The sequence below is a fragment of the Pseudophryne corroboree genome, chromosome 3 (genome assembly GCF_028390025.1).
Source record: "Pseudophryne corroboree isolate aPseCor3 chromosome 3, aPseCor3.hap2, whole genome shotgun sequence".
Classification (NCBI taxonomy): Eukaryota; Metazoa; Chordata; class Amphibia; order Anura; family Myobatrachidae; genus Pseudophryne; species Pseudophryne corroboree.
Window position 1 is genome coordinate 616839579 of NC_086446.1, and position 20357 is coordinate 616859935.

General features: G+C 41.0%; 1 protein-coding gene across 13 annotated transcripts in view; it reads left to right on the forward strand.

Annotated features, from left to right (window-relative positions):
• The window catches only part of PLCE1 (phospholipase C epsilon 1), a 624299-nt gene that overhangs the window by 508171 nt on the left and 95771 nt on the right, over positions 1-20357 (forward strand). For 5 of the 13 annotated variants that reach the window (XM_063961638.1, XM_063961640.1, XM_063961646.1 and 2 more), the window contains 8 exons: positions 875-1020; positions 1720-1978; positions 4641-4849; positions 9207-9239; positions 10895-11567; positions 17384-17566; positions 19315-19432; positions 19900-20065. In XM_063961638.1, the coding sequence (XP_063817708.1) occupies positions 875-1020; positions 1720-1978; positions 4641-4849; positions 9207-9239; positions 10895-11567; positions 17384-17566; positions 19315-19432; positions 19900-20065 (1787 nt within the window). The remainder of the gene's footprint in view (positions 1-874; positions 1021-1719; positions 1979-4640; positions 4850-9206; positions 9240-10894; positions 11568-17383; positions 17567-19314; positions 19433-19899; positions 20066-20357) is intronic. The other 8 variants (XM_063961645.1, XM_063961647.1, XM_063961649.1 and 5 more) reach the window with 4 other exon arrangements.

Consider the following 20357-nt stretch of genomic DNA (forward strand, 5'->3'; position numbering starts at 1 on the left):
AGTTGGCAAACCGACATATGTGATGCGGGCGGTGAGGAGACCAGCCCTGAAATCCCGAAACCTGTTAGCATGCTGATGCCGGAATCCCAATAGCCGCAATCCGGAATGTAGGTATGCCCAGGAGGGTTAGGGTTCAGCTCCTGGGGAGATATAAGGGTTAGAGTTAGTTTACTTACATGCCCCTGTCAGTATTCTGACTGCCGGCATCCTATACCCAACCCTATGGGAAGTAGTTGCCATCCTGACGTATGAGATGCCGGAGGTCAGAAGACCGACACCTGTCAGAATGCCGTCACCGGAATGCCGAACATAAGTATGCAGAAGCGGGTTATGGCTAAGATGGGGAAGGGGGGTGGATGGGTGCTAAGGTTAGGCTGCCGGTGTGATGGTGTTAGGGTTAGGCTGCTAAGGGGGGTCATTTAAAGTTAGGCAGTGGGAAGGGAGGGATTATGCCCTTGTCGGGATTATGCCAGTCAGGATGCCATGGTCCCGTACCCAACTAACTCGCATACAAACAAAACTAATGAATACTCCTGAAATATTTTGTCTACAAAATCCACTTTATGAAATATATGAGTATAAACGTACAACAACATTGCTATGTATGATATATGTTGCATTATTAATTATTATTTTTTTGTTTGGCACAGTTATAAGAAAAATACATAGCCAATAAAAATATAATTGGTACTGTAAATAATACAAGAGGTAGCTCCAGGGTTAATGAATTCTTGTTTAAGACACATCTACATGCTGCATTATATGGAATTCATTATACCAGGATATAGGGTCAGAATACTGGTAAGAGGCTTGGCAAATGCAACCTGCAATCCTTCTGCAAAATGTGTTTATTGTTTAATTGTTCCATTCCCAGGTTAGCTCATGGGTGACCTGGCTGATCCTTGCTGCAGGGTCCATGGAGGAAAAACGCGAAGTTTTCTCCCACTTGGTGCACATAGCGAAGTGTTGCTGGAACGTGGGCAATTACAACGCTGTGATGGAATTCCTGGCTGGACTCAGGTACTTTCTTAATTGAGGAGAGGTGAAAGCAGCTGCTATAAACATCAGCTGGCACTATGTCAGAGAAGGTTTTAAATAGCCATACAGTTACAAACTTTAGTGGACTGTTTGGAAATAACCTGAAAAGGTTATAATGTTTACATGCTTAAAGCAGTCGTGTTTAAACTTTAAAAATATTAAGTGTAGTTAAAGTAAATTTTAATGCTAGCGAAGTAGTTGAAAGAATGGAAAACATTAATGGTGCAGTTTAGCGTGCACAGAACTAGACAGCAATCATCTGCACGACAAGTTACAGTATTTTTAACCTATAGGACAAATATATTTGATGTGTCTCAGGCTTCAGTGCTGGCATGGAACGTTCTCAACCAAGTGATCATAGAGGATTTTCAAATTCATAGATGCGAAGTGTTTCCAGCCTCTAGTCAAATGCCCACATGTACAAGCTGGTGATCATCTGTTTGGCATTTGCATTATACACAGCAGCATTTGTGTATTAGCGTTTGAAGTCATCATATATAAGTTTTTTTAAATATTAAATTCTATGCGCACATGCTCAATTGAATTGAACTATACTTTTAAATTTATTGTGAAAGTAATTCAAATTCCTGAAACTGTGACAGCGGGCCTATAGGATAGAGGATTATGTGTACAGGACAATGCCAAACTTCTTTATTTAATTTTTTTAATTATTATTATTAGGTCACGGAAAGTGCTGAAAATGTGGCAATTTATGGATCAAAGTGACATAGAGACGATGAGAAGCTTAAAAGATGCCATGGCCCAGCATGAACTGTCCTCGGACTATAGGAAAGTGGTGAACAGAGCACTGAATATACCGGGCTGTAAAGTTGTTCCTTTTTGTGGAGTTTTCTTGAAGGAACTGTGCGACGTTCTTGATGGAGCTGCAAGTCTAATGAGATTATGTCCTCGCTACAATTCTCAGAATGAAACACTGGAGGTACTTGTGGTAGATCTTGACTCATTCTTTATCCTTTTCCTTTCTGCTGTTTTGTCTGGGTTTTTTTATATTTTGTTTTACAGCTTTTCACCATTGTCCTATTTTTTTCTACTTTCTTCCAATGTTGTCTATGTGTTGATCTGTTGGGACTTCTGAAAGTTAAACACAACATCTATATTTCTCTGTGCTAAGAAACAATACATAGATTAAATCGGCAAATGTACATGTAAAAATAACTAAACCTGGTTTGTGTTAATTTGGGCCCCTTGTTTGCATGTGGCCATTGTTACATGGCTAAAGCAAATGGTGAACAGATCTTATATACTGTATGTTTATACTAGGGAAGCCAATACCGGGCCATTTTTCCAATCCCGGGTATCGGGATTGAAAAATGGCCAATCCAGGGATACCCGGGATTGGCTTTTAGCTAGGTGGCCGCCCCCTCGCCCCACTCCGCCCTGCACATATAACTCACCATATACCGAGGGCAGGAGGAGAACATCCTTTGATCGCTGCTGGCGGCTGACAGCGCAGCGTGACCTCTCACGCTGCGCTGGGGACCCGGAAGGAGGAAGCCGGGCAACGTCTGAGCGTCCTGTGGACGCTCAACGCTGATCCCTCAATCCCCGGGATTGGAGCTTCCAATCCCGGGATTGAATCCCGGCCATTTAGGGGCCTAAATTCCGGGATCCCGCCGATCCCGATCCTGGGATTGGCCACCGTAGATACAAAGGAAGATATTGGAAGAAGTCACAGCATGGTGGGACATGTTGTCAGGTGCATGAAAATATGACTTGGATCGTTTGGCTCACGTCTTCTCCCTCAGTCAAGTAAAAATATCTTTCCACATTAAAGTAAAATGGAAATATTATTTTATATTATATTATATAGCGCTTACACATTGCACGGCTCTGTACAGAGAATATTTAATCTTTCACCATATATTATAATGATGTGAAAGGAGTTAGGCAGGGAATCACTTACCTGAACATTTAACACTGGGCTACGCCTGCATTTCAGACAGCAGGTAACTTGACGTGTGGTATAATAGAGCTACAGAAAATAGTCAATAGGTTGACCCCATATGGTTGACAAGGTTAAAAAGTTGACACTTTTTCTCTCTCCCCCCCCCCCCCCCCCCTCCAAAATGTGTCCATTTCACCTTCTGTGACCGCGATTAGAGGAAATGTAGACGCTCACAGGCTCGCTTTGGTCATCAGGCCTCAGCCAAGGTGGCTCGCTCCGCTGTAGGTTAGTATTCCCAATTGTAGTCAACGTGAATGCAAAATAAAGCAAAGGTAAAAAAAAAATAGAAACATTAAAAAAATAAAATAAGTTGTGTTGACCATTGTCATGTCGATCCTTGAACCTGTCGACCATAAACACAGTAAACTGTTTTCCCTGTCGACATATTGCATGTCGATCATATGGTGTCAACCTATTGGCTGTCTAATTAGACACTGTCTATCCATTGATTGGAACCCATTTACCTCTCCAGGAAGGACTTCCATGGCCTACTGTATATTAATTTGACAGTTAGTCACTTCTATTGTGCGTTGCTGCAACCATGGGTTTTAAATGCAAAAAAATGAAATGAGCAAAAGCAGCCTCGTGTGGCTGTGATAATTTCCCCAGTAGACATTACAGCAATGTCTTCATGGGAATTGTCCATGTACACCTGCAGACAGATAATCTGCATGATGCACAGTGGTTGGGCAGTTCTTCTGTCATTTTAGACACAGCAGTATTAGCCTGTTGGCAAGTGTCTGCATTCTGTCCTGTGTGGAAAATGCCTGCTTGCTCCTGGTTGACCCCAGTAGCCATGTGAGAGGTGTCAGTGGAAACTACAGCTCTTCAGGTGGTATAGTCCTAAGAGAGTTTAGCGCTCACAGGTTCTGATGACTGCAGCATGGCACAGTGACAACAAAGGTGCTGCCTGTGTGTGGATGCATGTTGGATTTATGCTAGGGAAGTGAATTCAGCAGTATAGTATGAAGAATGGCTTTAGTAGGCCAGAACCCTGAATTACATCCCTCTTATACACACAATGGAAAGAATGGTGACAGAAGGGATTGCTTGGTGTCTAAAGGTCATTAAGTCTAATTTGTATTACTTACTGTATATGTGTATAAATGGTGAAATGTGACTCCAGTGTTCTTTTACATTGTAAATGTCTTTTTAGGGGTATAGTCTAGCAAAAATAGACCACTAAACTTTTTCAATACTTTCAGAAATGTTGATTTTCAATTTTATTAAGTCCTGCATGCATCCGACCCGAATTCTAACGGTTAAGAAGATAGAGTCTCATCTGCTTCTTGGCTGAGCAGTCTAAAGATGTTTGAATTAATCATTACAAGCATTGGCAGTCCAAAACCGCACACATTGGGCTTGCCATTAACATCTGTAACTATCCTTCCAGAAATAAAATGAATTAGAAAACTGTTGTAAATAGTTACACCTCAGTAACATGGAAGGTAGATATAATTAGCTATGTAGCTCTCTTAATAGTTTATACTGTACGCTTAGCTTCAGTTTTTTTAAATGCCTCTTTATAGGCGAGAAATCTTACTAAATGACAAGTTTTCTTCTAATTGTATTGTGCCATCATTGATCCAGAATATCATCAAACAAAAGCACCTGAAAGCTGTAATATATTTTGCAGTTTGTGTCGGACTACAACGGGCAAGACAACTTTCTGCAACGAATAGGGAAAGATGGATTAAACAACACTGAAAAAGAATCAACCGTGAATAATATCATGCAAACCATTCGCAGTTGCAACCGCAGCTTGGAGTCTGAGGAAGGTGAAGAGAACAGCAGTGAGTGCGGCACCTCAAGAAAAAACTCTGTCATGGATAGAAACAGATTCCAGTAAGTCTGCAATCTTTAGGTTTTTTTTTCTGTTGTTGTATCATGTTTTCTGACTTTCTTTGTGTTACAAGCCAGTCACATTTTATCCATGACCCCGTCAATGGATCCATTTTTGGTCCAAGTTTTTCCCCACATAAAGTATTCTTTGTATTTTGTTGCTCAGATACTTAAATCATGTCTGGCAGTTTATCTTCTTGCAAAAGGCTATTGCAACAAGACTAAATTATTCCATTTGATACAGGAAGCTTAAGAATTCTGCTATCTTTGTTGGAATTTGTAGGGCACTGAGCAATGTAAGAAATCGTTCCGTTAATGCAATACACGTTGCCTTTTTGTGCAAGGTTACTGTGCTAGTGTCTTTTCAACATGTTTTTGTTAGCAACTGGTTTCTGTCTTTGTTACATTGTTGACATTCAAATTACATGTTAGACGGTATTGAAAGTTTTATTAGTAGCAGTAAATATATTACATTGGAGGAAAATCTAAGCTTTCTCTTCATCTTACTGTTTGTACATATATTAGCTTCCCGGTATGCCTCCTTTTTATGGCATAATATGTTAATCAGATTTGATCTGCCATCATATGCCTGAAACAGGCATGTTCAGCACACCAGATACTAACGGTGACATATGCTTTGGCTTTTTTAATGGAGCTTAAAAGCAAAACCAAAGAAACAAACCAAATCAAGCCATGTCTGTTATTTTAGATCAAACTGTTCTCAATCATAGGTGGAATTATGGAATTACATGCAGTTTGTGCACAATATGCAGATACCATCTTGCCTCTGACATTACATGTTGTAGTTTAAGCTAACGTATAATAACATTTTTAAGGATTGTAAGGGAACTTTTGTTACAGAGAATATTGGGAGGTCATTTATTTCTGCCCCTTACACAAGCCTGCAGCTTCCTGCTAGTCTGCTTATTTCATTTACCTGCAACGCTAAATCTCATTTTAGTGAAATAATTTGTTTTGCTGAATAATTTGCCTAATATTGTTAAAAGCATCTGGTTGTAGACCGGGTTGAGGTATCCTGAAACTGGTGCCAAGTTTCTGTCTTTTTTTTTTCCCTGTGACTTTTCAAATGCATTTTCCATAAATTTTTGACGTGTTTTAGCTGCACTCACTATTTCCCTTTGCACTCTTGCGCATCATGTATGAAAATGATATGACTATGTATGGAGTATTTATATAGGTCATTAACGCTAAAGGTGATGCAAAGAAAATGTTCCCTTTTTACCTCTGATCATGTATTACTACAGGTTTATGATTCCGGAGTCATGCATGATCTGTATAATCAGTGCAGGGTGTGCAGTGCACAAGGGCCCAAAGGTAAAGGGAGGCCCCACACAGCCAGGCCCTTCCAGAGATTTTTGGAGGCCCGGGGAATACCCAAATTTAAAGACCCCCCACTTCCTCTTTCATACAAAAACAAATGCATTTAAAATGTATTTTAAATTAATTTTAATACTTAACTTTATTAAAATTTACAAATAAAATACTGTATACATATACTAATGTACCGGATTATTGGAGATTTTAAATGAAAAGTGCTTTTCTAGACCAGTGAATCTTTCTGGCAGCAGCTCCTCCTCCCTGTTAGTCTGACAGCTGCTGCTCAGTCCCTGTAGCCCTACCCTCATTCTCAGACGTCACTCTCCCCTCCTCTTCTCTCCTCTCCTGAGGTTCTGACAGCCCTGCGGGAGCCTGCAGGGAATGAGGTGGGCGCACACAGCCCAGTCACTCACCCCGGAAAACCTCAAGGACAAGTGACGTTCTCATGTGTCAGTGCAGATAGATGCATCACGCACAAAGAGAGCAATAAGCACATGCACCACTGCTCGTTATGCCAGTGTAACCAATTGCCATGTGTAGGCGCTAGTTTTTAACTTTTATCACGTTGAAATTGCCAAAGTAGCAAATGGATAAATATGAAGAAGAAAAAAAGTCCAAACACAAAAACATTAAGTCGGAAAATGTTGAGGCCTCCTGCCAGTTGGAGGCCCGGGAAAATTGTGCTGTGTTCATTGTTACCCATTAAAAAAAAATAATAATAAAAAATTGTTACTGTATAATGCTGGGATTTAGATTGTTTAGAATTGGCCTTATAGCCCTTTCTAGACTAATAAACAGCAACATTTGCTTCTATGAGATCATAGCAGACATCTTTTTCCTTGGCAGGGTGTTAACACAAACCTGAGTGCTGCAGGCCGATGTGCCAACATTTCTGCTGTGACATAGAGGTGATAGCACTTCCTGATGATCAAATAATGAAGTGTACTTGATGTAGCTGCACCTGGCTCTGATTACCTTCTATGCTGATATGGAGGCCGTTAATGTTGTACTTTCTGTTTCACACATGGCTTTTTTATGTTGGTTTATTTTTTTTGTTGTTGAATAAATAATGACATAAAGTTTATTATACATTCTTTATCACATGTTACATGATTGTTCATTATAGTCTCATATGTGAAATAGAAATTAAGTGTTATGTTTTTATATGAACTCCTCTGCATGCTTTGCAACTAGGAATTACACTTTCTACACTACACTACTCTATCTATGGGCTGAATTCAAATGTTCAGTCCCCCTTCTGCCCGTGTTTGCGCCCGCCAGCAGCTATTCAAATGTTGCTGCCGACGGGCACAAGACTGCAACAAGACCCTGGGCGTAGCGAGCTGAAATGTGCAAAAGTTACCTGTTTGGGTGCCCAAACAAGACTTTTCATGTTGTGCCCATTAGTATAGTCTGGTTTAGGCACTTTGCATGCCTAAATCCGTCTCTAATGGGCGCGATAACGGGGACAATTGCACATTGTCCTTCGACCTCCAGTCGCTTTAGATGGGAGATCAGGCGCAATAAAACAATTGAATTCCCCCGTCTGTCTGTCTACAGATGTGTCCTCATACTTAATACTCATACTCATACTCAATACTTGCAGCACGAGATGCCTAGCTTAAGTTAACTGCCAGGTCTGGTGCAACTCTGCTAATTTCGGGCATCTTTTATTGCAAAAAATGCATCTTACTCGCAACACAATGCGAGTAGGACACATGAGTAGACTGTGCTGATTAATTTGATATAACACTTGTATAATGTGTGACTGACTTTGTTTACGGAGTAGAACAGAACTTGAATTGGAACACAGATATAAAAGTGTTATATGTCAAATTAATCAGCACAGTAGCCTTTTGCATCTTAGTCGCATTGCATTGCAATTAAAACGCAAAGAAATTATAACTGCCGCTTCCGACATGGCGTGCCAAGAGGAGCTGTTTGGCGTGACTAAAGCAAGAAGATTTCTATCTATCGATCAATCGATCTGCCAGCCAGCCCTGTGTTGCATATACAGTACTTGGGTACGATGTTAGGTATACGATGTATACTTACTGTAAGGCGGAATTCAGTTCTTTATTGCATCGGATCTTCCGTCTAAAGTAACGGGTCGATATTAAATAGTTTTTTTTATTTTGCAAGCCTAGGTTTAACTGCTTAATGTGGCTAAATCCGACCAAAGTGCTGCGTGCGACGCAAAAAAAAAAAAGGTGCAGTTTGGACAGCCAAACCGGTTACTTTTCTCTCATGTAAGCTCGCCACCCCTGGGGGTAGCTAGCTGAAATGCCGGGAGACGGCAGCTGATTGTTGCCCGAATGGAGCAACAATTGATTTGCTCTGTCGGGCACCTGGGAGTGACAGCTGCTACACGAAGAATTGAATTCCGTCTTTAGGGGATTATTTACTAAAGGTTGATTTTCATTGATTTTTATCGATTAAAAATCCATGAAAATCATTCTCAACCGATGTTGGTTTTCAGGGGCTGAAACCAACAATAAGGCTAATGGATTTGCCCCAGGCTTTTCTATTGTCCCCAAAAAGTCAACGCAATCCGTGGCTTATCAGGGATCTTGCTTTTCTGGGACACAAAGGTAAAAACACAGAAGTTTCACTAAACCTGTATGTTTTCGCAAGAGAATGGATTTTTTGGGCCGTCCTAATAGGATTACCCGAAAGAAAAGTGGCAAATTTGGAAACATCACGTAAAATGGAAATTTCTCGCGCCCAATCATTTTTCACTGCTAATTGGATACCACCCTTACTAGCAGATTATATTTTAATATTAATTTTTAAATATTACTGAATGTGTGTTTTAGTCCTGGAAATACAACATCTATTTAGATTGTCATCAATTTCAAATAGTTGGAAATCAATCGACGTTTAGTAAATATACCCCTTAGTGAAGATCTACCTCAATTGGCTATTTGGCTTAAACCTAAGTGTTCCATCGTTATCAATTACTGTATTTTTAACAAAATATGTCTAACGTATTTGTTCTCATTTGATCTTGACTTATGTGTAGCTCAAAGAGAAGCCATGATTCAAATCGAGTTCTGTAAGTTAACTTTTTGCATTTGCTGATATTGCCTAATTGTTTTTTTTTAATAGTTTGGTTTGCTGATCCATTGATAAACTAATATATTTTCTAATTCTTTGCAAGACCAGTGCTTGAAAATAAATGCCTCTTGCATTGTTTCACAAGAATATTGTTTCACGGTTGTTTACAAAAAAATATGAATACTTTATGAAATGTACATTCGCTAAACCTTTTGGAAAATTGTTCCATGTTGTAATGCCATAGATTGTGCAATGTACTAATAATTACTTATTCTGAAACTTGCATAGTCCTCTTTGCCAAGCATGATATTTTATTTATTTATTTTATAGCTTGAAATGCAATGTAAAGTACCTTGTTGAAATGTTGCGGTTATATCCCAATTAGGGGGGCGATTCAAATGTTTCCCTCTGTGGCTGTCACTAAGTGGCACAAAACAGACTAATTCAATTGTTGCTCCTTTTGGATACCCATTAGCCACTGGAAACAAAACCTTTTTCTGGCAGCTAAGGGGGCGAGAAGAAATTTCTGAAAGGTTTGTGGTTTGGGCACCATAACCAGACCCTTAGACAGGAGAAAGAAAAGTGATGGATGCCAGGTTGGAGCAAGAATTGATTTGCTCTGACGGGCGCCCAAAATAAAGGGGTAGAATCACCCCCTTATAGTACTGAACCAATATGAAAATATCATCATTGTTCAATACAAATGACTGTCCGATTTGACCATTTTGTGTCTACATGAATTGCCAATTTGTCTTCAGATGATGGACTGTAAAGTGTTGGCACTATTTCCACAAGACTATTTGGGGAATACAGTTAGGATAATTGATTGCGGGGGACGGGGAAAGTGGAGGGGGATAATTCAATTATCCCTGATAGCTGACACTATCAGGGATTTTGTTTCACCTGCCTAGAGGCAGGAGAAAAAAAATCAGCGATAAGTGCCATTTTTTTCGTGCTAGCAATCGTGGATCTTGTGGGTTTTTTGCACGATAACGGGTAAATTTTACTGCACAAAAAGGGCATTAATTGAATTGCCTGATAAAAACATTGGGCATAAAAACTGCAATAAAGTCCTTTTTTATGCTAAAGTTTATCGATTGAACTTCCCTCTATGTTTGAAATGTGTCTGTACTTGGAAGTATACCTCTTCAATAGTAGTAAAGATGTAAAATGCTACCTTCTAGAACAGATACAAATTATGCCACCACCTAGTATACAGTATATTGCTTCAATGTTGCAATCAGCAGATGTCCTTTTGCAACACCTTTCCCACCCAGGTAAGGTGGTAGAGCTAAAATGGTAGAACAAATACAACAACTGATTATAGCATCCAGTAATTTTTGGTGGTTCCAAATTCCCCTGGTTTCAAAATGTGTACTTGTAACTTACAGTATATCTGCTTTACACTACAGAGGTTTGGAGGGGTGGGGGAGAGGGGGAGAAAGTCTGCTGTTTATGTACCAATACTGTTTGTTACTGTACTTTGCATAGAATTCTAAATTTGAATAAAGGCACCATTAATAGCATGTATGCATTTAAGCCCATACAGTATGCTCATGTTTCTTTCTAATGGTGGACAATATGCTATTCAGGGACACCGAGGTTATGTCATTTTACAAGTTTTGATTTAATGCCGTTATATTTTATCCATAGATTTCTTATGGGAGACCTATCTGATTCTGAAAGTGATATTTCGGATCAGTCAAAGGAATTCGATTTGCATGGATCTGAGGAGCAGCAGAAGGCATTTAGCCATGGTACAGAACTTATTCCGTGGTATGTGTTATCAATCAGGGCTGATGTCTACCAGTTTCTACAGCAAGGTGTTACGGTCATCCGCTATGACCAGGAGACGCACATTTCCGTTCGCTGTTTTCTCCAGCTCCAACCAGACAATAGCACTCTGACCTGGACGAAACCAGCCACCACTTTTCTTGCAAACACTAAATATAAACTTGGTGCCCCAGGTAGCACTGCAGAGATGAAGCTTCAGTCTCTCGTCAATGCTGGAATGAGTGGACTTGTGGAAGGCTTCTTGGACTTGTTCTCAGTTAAGGCTGTTTACATGGGACATCCAGGCATTGATCTGCACACTGTGTGTGTTCAAAACAAACTATGTAATATGAGTCTGGAAGAAAATGGTGTCACATTGCTTTTTGGACTACACACTACTGAGAATAAGTTGTTACATTTTGTAGCTCCAAAGAACACCGCTAGAACAATATATGATGGATTGCTGGAACTAACCAAAGCCGTAAGAAAGATGAAACACTTCCCAGATCAGAGGCTGCAGTGGTTGCGGAAACAGTATGTCAGTCTCTACCAGGTAAATTACTGATTTCTCCATTCAGGATTGGCCTGGGTGCTGAATCCAACTGTAAATGGTTTCGATGGTTTAGCACTTGGGGTAAGACTTTTTAAACCTTCTGAAGAGGATAAGTAGAGGTGTTATCTATATCAACCAATCAGATTTTAGCTATCCTTTAACCACTTAACTATCCCCCCCCCCCCCCCCCCCCCCAAAAAAAAACGCTCCGAAATTGTCGTTTTTTTTTTAATGAGTGAATTAGGTGAAGAACATGAATTTAACCCTGTCCAAAATGATTTTAGTAAAAAAAAATATATATATATACTGTATATTTTGATTTTGAAAAAAATTAATAAAAAATATATTTTTTAAACATTGAAACATTGATCGGGAACATCACGACCATCGGAACATCAGAAACATTGCAACCATTGCAACTTTCATTTTGAAAGCTGGGACAGCCTCCAGGTATACAGGGGGGTTGGGGGTGGCTTTGGGGGGGGGGGGGGTTAATTCACACTTCACCAGCGGCTGCTATTGTCTGTAGCTGCTGGAGGGTGGGGGGGATCCTGCAGTGCTGAGCGATCAGCAATGATCAGCAGCACGGCAATCAGTAGGGGAGAGTGCAGGAAGGCAGAGAGACCTTCTGATAGCAGCAGTAGAGGGAAGTTTCCCTTTCCTGCCGCTGCTAACACAGTTTATCTGACTGGTCGCATCTTGTGGATCCTGTTGACCTTTTATACCTGTCGACCTATTGACTGTAGACCTGTTCACACGTTTATCATCCACCTCCTGACATGATGATGGATGTTTTTGCATTATGGGATTTTTGTAGTGTATAAAACATATATTCATAAGTTGAGGTGTTTGAGGCTGTGCTATGGTCACCACTGTAGTTGGCAGAGTTTGCCAAGTTCTAAGCTCAGGTGTAACTCCATGCAAAGTGAAAAATGTAGGGATGTACTCTGGGGGTGCAATACAGTTATGACCAGAGAGGAGTGAGGTGTGGGACTGTTACAGCTGTCGGGTAACCAGGCAGATCTGATAATAGTGCCTTTTCCTCCTTTAATTTTAATAACGCTTTGGTTCTTTAGAATTTGTAAGTGATAGGATAAACCTTTCAGCTGAATAAATGTAAATGTGAAGCACTCAAGGGAATTGTCTGCATGGCAGCTAGACGTTTTGTACCGTTAGTTCATCTTCATTATTTATAACAAGTTGATCTCTATAAAACGTAAAGTACAGAGATTTGGTAAATGGCTTGCATTAAATGCTTTCTACCATTATCCAACCAGGTTTACAATATGTACAAAAAAATTCTTAATATTATTTTGTATGGCTGCTACCGTGCTTCCCCGATAATATTATTATTATTATTTTTTCCCGGTCCAAAATACACCATAGGGCTTATTTTTGGGGTAGGTCTTATTTTATTTTTTAATTAACATTTGACAGCAATTGTCTGGGGGTCAAAACAGAGAGGATAATAAATAAAATGATGACGTTATGCTTCCCCAGTCCTGCTGGAGGCATTGTAGTGTAGCGCAGGGACCGGACAAAATGGGGATTTAGCTAGGTCTTATTTTCGGGGTAGGGCTTATTTTGGACCGTTCTGCAGAAGTAAGGGTAGGTCTTATTATCGGGGAAACATGCTATTTAGTTATTCTGTACACGTTAGATACTCCAATTAATTGCTGATACAGATGGAGTTCAGGGGGTAATTCAGAGTTGATCGTAGATGTGCTAAATTTAGCACATCTACGATCATTTACTCTGACATGCGGTACGATCATTTACTCTGACATGCGGGGGGACGCCCAGTACAGGGCTAGTCTGCCCCGCATGTCAGGCCCTACCCCCCCTTCCCCGCACAGGTACAAAAGCATTGCACGGCGGCGATGCTTTTGTACCTGGCAAATAGCTCCCGCCAGAGCAGCTCCTGTCGCTTTCCGGGCCGCAGCAGCTGCATGTGACGTCACGCAGCCGCCGTGGCCCGCCCCTTCATCAGTCTGGACACGCCTCTGTTGTCCAGACCGCACCCCGCCAACAGCATTCTAAAACCGTTGGCACGCCCCCACCTGCCCCGCGACCGCCTGTCAATCGGCAATCACAGCCAGTGAGATGCTGATAGCATCTCCCTGGGCTCCCGGGGTGGGCACGCGCAGTGAGGCCGCTGCGCGCGCGCACACCACAAAGTAATTCAGACTGCGATCGCTGCCGCTGCATCGATACAATCTGAAATACCCCCACAGTTTGTTGCAGTGAATGGCGTACCATAGTCAGAGGAGGGGCTCGTGTGCATTTTCCATGTGCACCCGCTCCCATGAGTATGCTATACTGTATTCTTGGTACAACCAAACCTCAAATCCAATTAATGTACGTACGCATGTGAATCTTCAATAGGTAAACATAATATTTATGTGATTAGTATGTTGTAAAAATGTATTAAGAAAATTGTGCCTGCATCCCTCCCACAGAGTTCTGGTGTTACCAATAGGTGTACCAAAGTTGACTGGGATGATGGGTTCTGAAAATACTGAATGAGGGACATTGAGTGCTTATATTGCATCCACGTTTGTCACCCACCACTAAAACAGAGAAGAATAATTCAGCAAATGCTTGATGATAGCGGCTATTGCTCCTTGTGGACTGAGAGCTCGGTGGTGCTTGGTGCTATGATGTCACAGCCCAGGGCCGCACTCCCAGTAACAAAAGATGCTAACCCCACCTCCCGCCTACGTATGGTAAGAAGTAGTGGGGTGGAGGGGCACAGCTGAAGGCCACTGCTTAGCTGTGTCCCCGCTCCCAGCAGTCACCAAATGCAAGCACCTCTAGTAGTTGTTTGTTTGTGCCAAGCCTCTCAAGGGGGGTATACACGGAGTGATCCCTGCTTAAAATCTAAGCAATCTGACTAGATTGCTTAGATTTTAAGCAGGGATCTCTCGTGTGTATGGCCCCCAGCGATAGCTATCGCCGATGCTAGATTGAGCCTGCATGCAGGCTCTATTTAGCGGGTCGCTCACTTCAGCGCTATGTGAAGTAAGCATCTCCCCCCTTCCCCCTCCCTCGCTCAGCACACATTGCGCCAAGTGCTGAGCGGTCTGTGATAGATCGCCCAGTACACATCTCTCTAGTGTGTAGCCCCCTTCAGACTTGTTGACATTAACAATAGTATTTCCCCCAACATCCAGGCGAGGTCATGATAAATCTAGGCAGCCTCTACAACCCATTATTATTATTAACCTTTATTAATATGGCGTCACAAGGGATCTGCAGCGCCCACTTACAGTACAAAAGCAAAACAAGAAAGCAGTGACTTACAGTTCAAGACAATTTAGTACAAGTACAGGGTATATTAACATAGCTGCATCAGCAGGCAGCACTGAAATAAGTATCAGTGCGGCAGAAAACAGAGGGATTTGGTGCCATCAAAGTGAGTATGGAGTATAAGGTAGTTTAAGTAAGAGAAGGAAAAGCACATGAGGGAAGAGGGCCCTGCTCGTGAGAGCTTACATTCATTAGAAGTTCTTGCACGTATGTGGAGTAACAGAGATAGAGGGAGGTAGCCTAGTATTAATCACTTACTTGCTCCAGCTTCTTTTCAAGGCCTGATAGTACTTCCATATTCCTCTATTTAGAGCAGAAGACCTCCTGACAAAAATAAATAAATGAGCTTACCTTGTTGTGTAGCTATAGGGTCTTCTGCAAAAGGTTTGGCTCAGGTGATATCTCTACAAGAATCCTGCTCTATGCAGTTACATTAAATGTATTTACAAGTTAAGTTCCTTCTTACAATGAAGCACAGTATGTTCCTTCCTTGGTAGAATATCTTTGTTAAGGTTATTATATCTTGGAGATATATGCAACTTTGTTTCAGTGTTTTTACACCAACAAGCTCCTATGTCATCTGAGTTTCACTTTAACCTTCAGATATTCTTTTAAGGTTTTGGGTTTGGGAAATGTAACTCTGGGAAGATAGTTTGGCAGATTTCCTGTATACACAAAAAGATAACATTTTATAACCGTGGATAAACTTTGCACTTTTATACAGGTATTATAGAAGGGGAGTAAAATAAATAAATCCATTAAGAGATGTACGGTACATTTTTGCATAGCATATCATTATGTTTGTTTTGTAGGTATTTGACAAAAAAAAAATCTTTTTGTGTCAAAAAAAAACAACAACAAAATACACCTTTGCCAGCTGGTAGTGATTTATGACCAGTTTGGGGATTTTGTTATTTAGCAATAGCAAATTGCTGTTCAAGTACAGTAGAAGCCTCAATCGAAAATTAGTTTATTTAGTGCTCCGTTTTCTTTTTAAGTCTATGTATGGGTTAAAGCCTTGTAATGACCAGAGATGTGTGTGTGTGTGTGTGTGTGATGATTTTGATGTTGTGTTGCAGCTTTATAATCATGATTCCCAAGCAGCATTTACATACTCATTAACAATGTAAAGGCAAAATGTATGTCTTTGCTTCTGAACCCAGTGACTGAGTTCAACTGAAGAGTGCTTATATTTGGCATGACTATAATCAAGGGGGAAGTATCCTGTTACAACTTGGAGTATAATTCTAGGTTTGCATTAACGTCATGAAAAGAGCCAAGGACAGAATCGTATAAGATCTTATTTTGTTTCCAGCTTTTAATGATGTTTCCTCCCTTTACAGTAAATATTTATTTCATAAATGCAATTGAAGTAAAGCTGCGTTATTGCCTGGATAATGTTATAAAATGTACTCCGATATGAGTAAATACATTTACTAGTATTTAAAAATACATGTTATGCCACGGTGAACCAACATACAGTATTACAAACATGTCAAAATAGGTCAGTGTGGTGTAAGGGGAATGATCAGGATTCTGTTCCTCCCATGCAGTGCATGCATTACACTGCCTCAGGGAAACGTAGAGCCTTCCAAAACTATTGTGCACTACAAAGCCGAATAATCCGATAAATGGCAATTGGTGCCTAACAAGGGTATAGCACCAAAAGCTGCTGTTTCTGAAATCGCATTACTAGTTGTTGTAGCTTGCTTACGTATAAAATGAAATTGTATTAATGGCTATAAAAGAGTTTAAATCTTGTCGGGTCAGTGTTAAGTTTACACCAAGTTTAGAAATTGATTTCTTATTTATTTTTTATATTGACTGGAATTATTTGTTATTTAGTAATACATTAATGGATATTACATTTACTAATAATATTAAAGTAACCTGAGATGATGCAGTGTACCACATCCTTACATAAAATAACTCTCAGAAACACAATAACTAAGAATCCTATTGCGAAGCCCGCAAATAATTCAAAGCACGGTATTAAGTAACAGGATGGGGATCAAATCGTGTTACATACTATTTACCGGCGGGCAGGATGTGGCTGTCAAGATCCTGACAGCAGCGTCCTGCCCGCCAGAATGCCGGCAGTGAGGCAAGTGCAAAAGAGTCCCCTTGCAGGGAGCTGTGGGCTTGGTGGCTCACTGTGCTCCCCACAGGTACTATTCCCACTCTATGGGTGTTGTGGACACCCACAAGTGGCAATAGTCCCTGTGCGCCGCGATTCCAGCTGTCGGCTGTTGGGATTCCGGCTTCGGTATCGTGACCAGCGGGATCCTGACAGCCAGCAAATTGATTGCATCCCACCAAATCCTTGCTTCAGATAACATTTACAGAAACTGTGTTAAGAAATCAAATAAATAGCAGTTATCTTGCATAGAAACTTAAAGAATTTGACGGCAGATTAGAACCTCTTGGCACATCTTGTCTAGGTCATGCGAGTTCTGTTGCTTTGCTGCTATATTTGGCACAATTTTTATTTTAATGTCTTATTTTAGGAGGACAACAGATTTGAAGGACCAACACTGGCACAAGCTGTTGAACTTTTCGGAGGCAGACGTTGGAGCGCAAGAAATACAAGCACGGGAACATTGACCAAAAGCACTGAAAAGCCGAATGTGCAACGTAACAATACTCTAGGGATAAATGCAGCCAAGAAAAAGAAAAAAGTACTTATGAGGGTATAACATTTCGCTGAATTGTTTTCTTTCTGGTAGCATTATTACACTGCTCCATTTTATTTTCTACGCTTCAGTTGCTGTTTTTATATTGGAAGCAAGTTTTTATCACTACCTGACATTTTTATGTAGCATTGTTAAGCTCTGTATGGAAAATGCGCAGGGTCCTCCAAGCTTTGCTTAACCACCAGTAACTGAAATAACCTCTGTTATGTCTGCATTTATTTACAAACATAACATTTCTAGAACATAATATTTGTTTTGTTAGATTTTTTATGAGATTATACTACGAGCAAGCAGCGCAGTTATGTACCACTTACTTTTTTTTATTGTTCAACAGATTCAAAAGTCTGTTCCTTTACGGGAAATATTTGCAAAGATCACAGACGCATACAGATTAACGATTTATCGCCCTATGTCCAATAGTCCATAATGACAGCCAAACCAGCATTTTGTTATACTTTCTAACATCACCGTCCACAATACACTATCTTGCATTGCAGACTGAAAATAGGTTTCTTTCTGCATGGAATTCTAAAATGCAGATCTGTCTTATTGCCTCAAGCAGTGAATACTAGCTGTGTGCCAAACTTGACACATACATAGCTTAACACCATGCATTCTGTGCAACTGATTTCAACCCTGAAGAATTAGGTTTTCATCACTTAGACTTAGCCCCGTAGTAAGGCACTTCTGTGGCTGCGCCCTAGGCCTGTTCTCGCGTCTCCGAGGCAGCAGACTCCTATTTTGTCTTTTTGCTCCCAGTATCCAGTCTCTAGACATCTAGACATGCTTTGCTTGGGGAAGCCTATATAGGAAGGATTAAGGTGATGCATGTACTACTGCATTCTCTTACCTCCATCATAGAATGCTTATTCTTTTTACGAATAGGGAATTGGAAGTTGAAGTCTGGGTTTCCAGTCCACTGCGCATGTGGGGAAAATAGCAAATTACTTGTTCTTTGTATTCTTTTTTTAATTACACACAGTAGATGCCTTGACATTCAACTACACTGGAGCCCCACCTAATTAACTGCATGGTTATGAGTTAACGTGTTGTGTGTATGTTTGTATCTGGTGGCACACACCGGAGGAGTGTGGGGGGGAGGGGTTTTTGAGTTCCTAGAAAGTATATCCCAACCTCTCCCAACTGACCATAATCAGTGCCCTGCTCTCTCGCAGTAATGCCTTAGTTAGTGGTTGTCATTTTAGCTTCACCCCCACTCATATGCCTACGATTTGCAGCACCTTGCTACGAGGGGGCAGTGCCTGATGATGTAGGTTACCTGACCCCACCCCCAGTAAGAGCTGCTGCAGGTAAGTGTAAAAATATATATAGATATAGAGCCCTCACTGGTTTCCATGGTTACCCCTTTTCAATTTGCTCACCTCTTTAATCCTCTTACTGCGGGTTAGTGCTTCTCTCTACAGTTGGTTTTCTTTTGGTTGTTTGTAGAGCCAGCAGAAATGTTTTTTCCAATGAAATAATGAGGCTTGTGTCCAATGAAATCACAGGTGACTTCAGCCAATGAAACTACTGTGTTTTCATGTAGTGATTTGGCAGATTCTCTGTGAAGCTTGAAATTTCCTATGAAGTACTTCCTGGCACCGCAATATATTTAACTGACTGACCAACCTCCTCCAAGCCTTGCATGGCTGCTGACTGCATGATAAAGAGGATGTTCTGCAATGGTTAGCAGACATATACTCTAGCAAAGTCAGAGATGATTGTTTTCTAATATATGTTACTAGGGTGAAAGTGGAGATGCTGCTGATGATGAGATGGTAACACGCAAAAGTAAGAGTGGCAAAGACAGTCGCAGTAGAAGTGGCTCCGATCCCCCAGAAGTTGATGAGCATGAAGAGCAAGGTTTGAAGTTAAAACGTTTATCTATTTATATTTTAACAATCTGTAGGTTTTTTTTTTTTATTTCAATACAAAACAGAAGGGGTGCAGAGAAGTAGAGAGGGCGAGACATGTGCTTCCAACTGCCAATACAGTAGCAGAAAGTGCACCGTTGCAGAAGCATTTGATGCTGTTTATTGGCTTCAAACACTCCCAGTGCTCCTGCATACGGACTATCCAATTATCTGGCTGATCAGGCAATTATCTGCTGATTGGTCGGATAGTTGGATAGTGTGTACCCAGCATTAGGCTATTTACCTGCTGCTGTGACGTAAGTTCATGTATAAGGCAATGTACATAGAACCTGTTGATTCCAGTTACCTCATCCACACTTGCAGTCAGGAGCAGTTGTGGCACGACAGCATATCTTGGACGCTGCCCGTTCTATTAACTTGATTTGTATTTTCCTTGACTATTTATTTTGTTGTCAGCAGACCAGAATATTGCAGCTGGTTTTCCTACATCTCATTCCCTGCCTTCACGAAGAGCTCATTCAGTGTCTGCTACTGGGTCTCCAAATCTAACCCCCGGGTCAGCAACACCTCTCCGACCTGCATCCTCTCCTGTTCTGTCCAGCTCCAACAAACCTCCATCTACGTACGTTTAATTACCATTTAAATTATGAACGCAATGTAGAAAAATAATCCTATTCTGTTCTATGCCATTCTACTACTTATGCAGCAAAATGGACTTTCTCTCACGTCCTAGAGGATGCTGGGGACTCCGTAAGGACCATGGGGATAGACGGGCTCCGCAGGAGACATGGGCACTTTAAGAAAGACTTTAGATCTGGTGTGCACTGGCTCCTCCCTCTATGCCCCTCTTCCAGACCTCAGTTTGATACTGTGCCTAGAGGAGATGGGTGCACTTCAGGGAGCTCTCCTGAGCT